Raw genomic sequence first — 9,195 nt, 5'->3', positions numbered from 1 at the left:
CAAATAAGTGCAAACTTTTCAGTTTAGACTTAAGTGTGTTGTTACATACCATGTAATACGTTTTTAATTGCATTTATTCCTAAACACATTTTATGATTCATGAGTATAGGCAAATATTCTAATATAAAAAATGTTTAAGAAGATTGTAGATATAGTGATCAACCATCACGAGTTTGGGGACCTTTTTCTCGCACAACGTTCATATATTGTATCTAGAAAACCGTCTGTTTCACTTTGGAATAAAAACAATCTGTTTCCATTCGGGGAAACATTTGCCATGAAAATAAGCACAATAGAAAAGCATTGTAACTTGACGTCATAATTAGAAGACTGACCAACGAAATCACTAATGGGTAACCAAAAATGTTTTAAAACTCCTAGAAGGTTTATTGGGAGTGAGGAAACCTAGTGTTTGTGGAGGAAACTAATATTTTTTTTAAACTTAATAAGCGTATTTTATTTTGCTTCTCAAGGGGAAAGAATATTGGGTAATAAGAGGAGACATGTTTTTATACGCCCGTCAAATTTGACGGAAGTATTATGGTATTGGGTTGTCTGTGTCTCCCTTAAAAGAATTTTGATTCGACAATTTTTCCAGAGGTTCTTGCCCTTTTGTTCATTTGTGTATTTGAATTTTTTGTTCGGAGATCTCCTCCTACATTTTTTTGACGGATTTCTTTGAAACTTAGTAGGGTAAATAATCATGATATGTTGTTGTGTTTCCTTTAAAAGAATTTTGATTCAACTTTTTTTGCAAAAGTTATTGCCCTTTATTTAGTTCCGTATTATATTTTTGTCCGGCAATCTCCTCCTACATTTTTCAACTGATCTCTTTGAATCTTGGTATACATTATAATCATGACATGAAGTTGTGTCTCCTTTAAAAGAATTTTGATTCGACGATTTTTGCAAAAGCTATTGCCCTTTGTTCATTTTCAGTATTTTTGTAGCATGTCAGCTAACCACTCTTAGAATGATGCAGATCTTATTTCAATGCAAGAAAGTATATAACACTATATGGCATTCGACGGGCGTATATTGTTCCGCCTTGCGGGTACTCTTGTTTTGTTTGAGGCTGGTGTTACAAAATGGGTGCCCTATCACACTTTACTGTGACGTCATTTTAATAATTTCAATTTGATGTCGCGTCGGCTAAGTTCAGAATCAACCCTAGTACTAGTGTTACTGATGGGTTTCAGTTCAACTGATTTGATAAAATTGGTTGAGTTTCTGAAAATAAAATCATGCCAAACTCATTCAATGCTTGAAAAGCTAAACCAATATGGCATTCATTTATGATCACTCTGTAAGACATTTTCACGCGATGCTTGCGAATTTTGTCTAATTAGTATATCAATTCTCATGATGCTTAGGAGTTCCCTCAATCGTTAATGCTGTAGGTTCCATGCTAATTGGACATGAATCGATTTTGCTTCAACCGGATCTAACTGACATCGAGAAAAACCATTTTGTGGACAGAACAAAAGCTGATCATTACAAATTTCAACATTAACTATATTAATACTACAAATATGAATTTGATAATAAATGATTTATTAAATCTGTTATTAAAATCCATGAATTCGATGAATCGATAGCCGGTCGTAAATTGATCGTCAACAAGGTTGACGCGACTCGAGATTATTTTGTCATGTTCAGGAAATATATGAAAAAAAAGGTATGCATGATGTACCATTTATTGAATGAAATCTAATATCAAAGAAACTTTTCATTCATAATAATTATATATAATAGTAATAACATTTTTGAAAGCATTTAGATATGGCACAGAAACATAAAAAACCAATTCTATATTAGTTTTGCTAACATATTTCACTTATTCGGATTCATGAGATTGACGTATTACGCACGTCTCGGATAATGAGACAATCTGAACTGGCTAGCCGAAAAATGAATTAACAACAAAAACTACCGACATGTCAAGTACCCCCTATCTAAATGCTCGTAACGTTATTGTTAATTCTGAGTATTTATTTGTCCCTATCTGCTTGAAAAGCCTTTCAAAAGCTCTATTGGTAGTGGGAAAATGATCGTGGAATTCCTCTCAGCAGCTATGGAATTGAGTGTTTGCAAGTAGCGAAGCTGAAGGGCACCTGGAGAATCAGCCATTACGTTAGCGGCTTCCTTCAGTGCGACGGAGGCCCTCTGTTCACCCTCTGCAGCTAAAACCTGTCGATAAAATAAAATAGTTAGCATGGCTTTGATAATTAATAGGGGTTAAGACCTATCGTTGGTTATTTCTGACAATATCAAGGGACAATTGAGTGAAGTAAGATTTTTAGCTTATGCCATACCGTGGTGTCCGTCCTCCGTCCGTCAACAGTTTCTTTAAACGACTACTTTGATTGGAAGTTAACTAAATCTGACTGGAAGCATCCCTAGGTGGTGGTGATTCAAAAATGGAAAAATGGTTGGCCTGACCCCCAGGGGGCTGAGGGGCGGGGCCAAAAATGGGCAATTCGGCTATATTGCTATAAACAACTTCTTCTATCGAACTATGCATTGGATATCAATCATGTTTGATCAAAAGCATTCATAGGATGCAGGGATTCAATATTATACAAATGGTGGGGCTGAGGGGCGTAGGCCAAAAAGGGTTATTTGGCTATGTTGATTTAAGCGACTTCTTCTCTGGAACTAAGATATGGATATCAATCATATTTGACTGGAAGCATCCCTAGGTGGTGGTGATTCAAAATTGTGCAAATGGTTGGGCTGACCCCCATGGGGCAGGGTTATTTGGCTATATCGCTTTAAGCGGTTTTTATCTGTAGAACTATGCACTGGATATCAACCATGCTTGACTGGAAGCATCCCTAAGAGGTAGGGATTCAAAATTGTACAAATGGTTGGCCTGACCCCCCAGGGGGCTGAGGGACGGGGCCAAAAGTGGGCAATTTGGCTATATTGCTATAAACGACTTCTTTTGTAGAACTATGACAGGGATATCGATCATACTTGGTTGAAAGCATTCATGGGAGGCAGGGATTCAAAATTGTGCAAATGGTGGGGCTGACCCCCAGGGCTAAGGGATGGGGCCAAAGAAGTATATTACTTGGAAATAGTTGAGATCCCCACCGCATAACCATATATACGATTGCTNATCATAACGTCGAAATGGTTAATATCCCAACCCCAGACATAACGAGACGAATGCAGTCATGATATTAGTTTTGCCCCCAGGGTCTGCCCCACCCTTGCAGATTTAACACCTGGGTCATAACTTTGAAACAGTTGAGATCTCCACCCCAAAACTATAAATACAAATACTGGGTAAAAAGAGAGAAATGCAGTCATGAAACTAGAATTGATTCTCGGGTCTGGCAACAACCCTAGGGACCTAGTTTCTGTGTTACAGCTTAGAAACAGTTGAGATCCCCACATAAAATTGCTGGGCATGAACAATCTAATACAGATATGCTACAAGTATTGGCCTTGGGGTTTGGCATATTCCCTTGGATCTCATTTGGTGAATATTTTGTCATGATTGTTTCGATATCCAGGTGAGCGATACAGGCCCTCTGGGACTCTTTGTTTTATAATCTTGTCAAAAAAATCTTCATGATATAGTTTGATACTCCTTATGAACAATTTATGTCGAGAAATTGACAGGAGACACTGTTTCTTGGCGTTTTTAATCAGTAATGAATAAATCCTTAACTGTACAACCGTATTTCTAGCTAACAAAAATGTCTATCCAGCCGAGGAGAGAAGGTAAATTCTCGATTTATCCACCTAGCATTTTTGTAATGCAACTACAGGTATTTATTTTGAATCAAAAGCATCTTCCAAACAACATCTCAATTATCGTTAAAACCTATCGATATTGTACTTTCTTCTCCGTGCGGTAGGCCTACCCCTTCAGAGCCTGCATACTCTGATTAAACCTGTCTGTTTTCATTCAAATCCAACTGTGATTACAGATGTACATGTATATATCATAATCCTTATATGACAGAACAACGACAGCCTCCTACAAATACTCCTGTTCTTAACTTACAGTTATCGCATGGAAGTTTTCTATTACTATGGTCTCGGTCAATACTTTGGTAACACAAAGTAGTTTTAATCTGACATCGTTATAAGAAAGAAACTTATCCACTTTGCAACCCGTTGGTACTGCAACACAAGAAGAGTTTTCGATGACCAGACGATCGGTAATTTATCATCGTGTTAATCTAAACGTGACTGATCACTGATCATCTAAACGTGACTGATCATCTTAACGTGACTGATCACTGATCATCTAAACGTGACTGATCACTGATCATCATCTAAACGTCACTGATCATCATCTAAACGTGACTGATCATCTAAACTTGACTGATCAGCCGCCTGGGGATGATAACAAAGAAATGAGTTAACAGTAAGTTTGGTGACGTAAAACTTTGAATTAAGATTTTAGAATGTATGTGCGTTTAGTTGGATTGCATGTGTTTTGCATTACCTTTGCTCTCGCTTCTCGGGATGCCTCTGCCTCTGCCGCCATAGCTCTCTGTAACTGATGGGGCAATCGAACATCTTTTCTGTAATAGTGACATCGTGTCTGTTATGCTAAATAACTGTCATGATAATTATCAAACTTTATTTAATTTTGCAGTATATCATGTAGATCAGTCAAGATGCGCTTTTGATAAGAAATATTTACCGCTTCTTTACATGTTTTCTTTTCAATGTTACCACTGCGGAACATTCGGACTGATAACATGCTCCCAACTATATTCGGAATGATAACACCACCCCGCTTGATTAGGACGAATGTCACCCTGCTATTTGTATTCGGAATGATAACACCACCCCGCTTGATTAGGACGAATGTCACCCTGCTATTTGTATTCGGAATGATAACACCACCCCGCTTGATTAGGACGAATGTCACCCTGCTATTTGTATTCGGAATGATAACACCACCCCGCTTGATTAGGACGAATGTCACCCTGCTATTTGTATTCGGAATGATAACACCACCCCGCTTGATTAGGACGAATGTCACCCTGCTATTTGTATTCGGAATGATAACACCACCCCGCTTGATTAGGACGAATGTCACCCTGCTATTTGTATTCGGAATGATAACACCACCCCGCTTGATTAGGACGAATGTCACCCTGCTATTTGTATTCGGAATGATAACACCACCCCGCTTGATTAGGACGAATGTCACCCTGCTATTTGTATTCGGAATGATAACACCACCCCGCTTGATTAGGACGAATGTCACCCTGCTATTTGTATTCGGAATGATAACACCACCCCGCTTGATTAGGACGAATGTCACCCTGCTATTTGTATTCGGAATGATAACACCACCCCGCTTGATTAGGACGAATGTCACCCTGCTATTTGTATTCGGAATGATAACACCACCCCGCTTGATTAGGACGAATGTCACCCTGCTATTTGTATTCGGAATGATAACACCACCCCGCTTGATTAGGACGAATGTCACCCTGCTATTTGTATTCGGAATGATAACACCACCCCGCTTGATTAGGACGAATGTCACCCTGCTATTTGTATTCGGAATGATAACACCACCCCGCTTGATTAGGACGAATGTCACCCTGCTATTTGTATTCGGAATGATAACACCACCCCGCTTGATTAGGACGAATGTCACCCTGCTATTTGTATTCGGAATGATAACACCACCCCGCTTGATTAGGACGAATGTCACCCTGCTATTTGTATTCGGAATGATAACACCACCCCGCTTGATTAGGACGAATGTCACCCTGCTATTTGTATTCGGAATGATAACACCACCCCGCTTGATTAGGACGAATGTCACCCTGCTATTTGTATTCGGAATGATAACACCACCCCGCTTGATTAGGACGAATGTCACCCTGCTATTTGTATTCGGAATGATAACACCACCCCGCTTGATTAGGACGAATGTCACCCTGCTATTTGTATTCGGAATGATAACACCACCCCGCTTGATTAGGACGAATGTCACCCTGCTATTTGTATTCGGAATGATAACACCACCCCGCTTGATTAGGACGAATGTCACCCTGCTATTTGTATTCGGAATGATAACACCACCCCGCTTGATTAGGACGAATGTCACCCTGCTATTTGTATTCGGAATGATAACACCACCCCGCTTGATTAGGACGAATGTCACCCTGCTATTTGTATTCGGAATGATAACACCACCCCGCTTGATTAGGACGAATGTCACCCTGCTATTTGTATTCGGAATGATAACACCACCCCGCTTGATTAGGACGAATGTCACCCTGCTATTTGTATTCGGAATGATAACACCACCCCGCTTGATTAGGACGAATGTCACCCTGCTATTTGTATTCGGAATGATAACACCACCCCGCTTGATTAGGACGAATGTCACCCTGCTATTTGTATTCGGAATGATAACACCACCCCGCTTGATTAGGACGAATGTCACCCTGCTATTTGTATTCGGAATGATAACACCACCCCGCTTGATTAGGACGAATGTCACCCTGCTATTTGTATTCGGAATGATAACACCACCCCGCTTGATTAGGACGAATGTCACCCTGCTATTTGTATTCGGAATGATAACACCACCCCGCTTGATTAGGACGAATGTCACCCTGCTATTTGTATTCGGAATGATAACACCACCCCGCTTGATTAGGACGAATGTCACCCTGCTATTTGTATTCGGAATGATAACACCACCCCGCTTGATTAGGACGAATGTCACCCTGCTATTTGTATTCGGAATGATAACACCACCCCGCTTGATTAGGACGAATGTCACCCTGCTATTTGTATTCGGAATGATAACACCACCCCGCTTGATTAGGACGAATGTCACCCTGCTATTTGTATTCGGAATGATAACACCACCCCGCTTGATTAGGACGAATGTCACCCTGCTATTTGTATTCGGAATGATAACACCACCCCGCTTGATTAGGACGAATGTCACCCTGCTATTTGTATTCGGAATGATAACACCACCCCGCTTGATTAGGACGAATGTCACCCTGCTATTTGTATTCGGAATGATAACACCACCCCGCTTGATTAGGACGAATGTCACCCTGCTATTTGTATTCGGAATGATAACACCACCCCGCTTGATTAGGACGAATGTCACCCTGCTATTTGTATTCGGAATGATAACACCACCCCGCTTGATTAGGACGAATGTCACCCTGCTATTTGTATTCGGAATGATAACACCACCCCGCTTGATTAGGACGAATGTCACCCTGCTATTTGTATTCGGAATGATAACACCACCCCGCTTGATTAGGACGAATGTCACCCTGCTATTTGTATTCGGAATGATAACACCACCCCGCTTGATTAGGACGAATGTCACCCTGCTATTTGTATTCGGAATGATAACACCACCCCGCTTGATTAGGACGAATGTCACCCTGCTATTTGTATTCGGAATGATAACACCACCCCGCTTGATTAGGACGAATGTCACCCTGCTATTTGTATTCGGAATGATAACACCACCCCGCTTGATTAGGACGAATGTCACCCTGCTATTTGTATTCGGAATGATAACACCACCCCGCTTGATTAGGACGAATGTCACCCTGCTATTTGTATTCGGAATGATAACACCACCCCGCTTGATTAGGACGAATGTCACCCTGCTATTTGTATTCGGAATGATAACACCACCCCGCTTGATTAGGACGAATGTCACCCTGCTATTTGTATTCGGAATGATAACACCACCCCGCTTGATTAGGACGAATGTCACCCTGCTATTTGTATTCGGAATGATAACACCACCCCGCTTGATTAGGACGAATGTCACCCTGCTATTTGTATTCGGAATGATAACACCACCCCGCTTGATTAGGACGAATGTCACCCTGCTATTTGTATTCGGAATGATAACACCACCCCGCTTGATTAGGACGAATGTCACCCTGCTATTTGTATTCGGAATGATAACACCACCCCGCTTGATTAGGACGAATGTCACCCTGCTATTTGTATTCGGAATGATAACACCACCCCGCTTGATTAGGACGAATGTCACCCTGCTATTTGTATTCGGAATGATAACACCACCCCGCTTGATTAGGACGAATGTCACCCTGCTATTTGTATTCGGAATGATAACACCACCCCGCTTGATTAGGACGAATGTCACCCTGCTATTTGTATTCGGAATGATAACACCACCCCGCTTGATTAGGACGAATGTCACCCTGCTATTTGTATTCGGAATGATAACACCACCCCGCTTGATTAGGACGAATGTCACCCTGCTATTTGTATTCGGAATGATAACACCACCCCGCTTGATTAGGACGAATGTCACCCTGCTATTTGTATTCGGAATGATAACACCACCCCGCTTGATTAGGACGAATGTCACCCTGCTATTTGTATTCGGAATGATAACACCACCCCGCTTGATTAGGACGAATGTCACCCTGCTATTTGTATTCGGAATGATAACACCACCCCGCTTGATTAGGACGAATGTCACCCTGCTATTTGTATTCGGAATGATAACACCACCCCGCTTGATTAGGACGAATGTCACCCTGCTATTTGTATTCGGAATGATAACACCACCCCGCTTGATTAGGACGAATGTCACCCTGCTATTTGTATTCGGAATGATAACACCACCCCGCTTGATTAGGACGAATGTCACCCTGCTATTTGTATTCGGAATGATAACACCACCCCGCTTGATTAGGACGAATGTCACCCTGCTATTTGTATTCGGAATGATAACACCACCCCGCTTGATTAGGACGAATGTCACCCTGCTATTTGTATTCGGAATGATAACACCACCCCGCTTGATTAGGACGAATGTCACCCTGCTATTTGTATTCGGAATGATAACACCACCCCGCTTGATTAGGACGAATGTCACCCTGCTATTTGTATTCGGAATGATANATCCATTGTCATTGGTAAGAAAGTTAAGAATTATTTAATATTGGATTAAGTTAAAAAGGACTAGTAATTGTATTTTGCAAGCATGTTATAAAGATATGTTAGAGAATAAGGATAAATGGGTTTTAAACATAGAAAATGATTTATTTAGAATTGGCCTTGGTTACATATGGGAAACGGAATTAAATGATGATATGTGTTATAATGTTATTAGAGAAAGACTTATTGATATATATAGACAAGAATGCAAAGAAAACGTAAGAACATCTTCAAAGGGATATA

At 40.7% G+C, this 9,195-nt stretch overlaps 1 protein-coding gene across 1 annotated transcript; it reads right to left on the bottom strand.

Moving 5' to 3' along the window:
* Nucleotides 1-1,958: 1,958 nt before the first annotated feature.
* LOC110447588 (band 7 protein AGAP004871-like) lies at nucleotides 1,959-4,568 on the bottom strand. The gene is made up of 2 exons (XM_021493377.1): nucleotides 4,469-4,568; nucleotides 1,959-2,190 (listed from the first exon to the last, which is right to left on the bottom strand). The coding sequence occupies exons 1-2, from the start codon at nucleotides 4,508-4,510 to the stop codon at nucleotides 2,002-2,004; spliced, it is 231 nt and encodes a 76-aa protein (XP_021349052.1). The 5' UTR covers nucleotides 4,511-4,568; the 3' UTR covers nucleotides 1,959-2,001.
* Nucleotides 4,569-9,195: the final 4,627 nt, after the last annotated feature.

The sequence above is a fragment of the Mizuhopecten yessoensis genome, unplaced genomic scaffold (assembly GCF_002113885.1).
Source record: "Mizuhopecten yessoensis strain PY_sf001 unplaced genomic scaffold, ASM211388v2 scaffold3459, whole genome shotgun sequence".
Classification (NCBI taxonomy): Eukaryota; Metazoa; Mollusca; class Bivalvia; order Pectinida; family Pectinidae; genus Mizuhopecten; species Mizuhopecten yessoensis.
The sequence above is the reverse complement of the archived record's forward strand: the minus strand, read 5'-3'. Positions and strand labels throughout refer to the sequence as shown.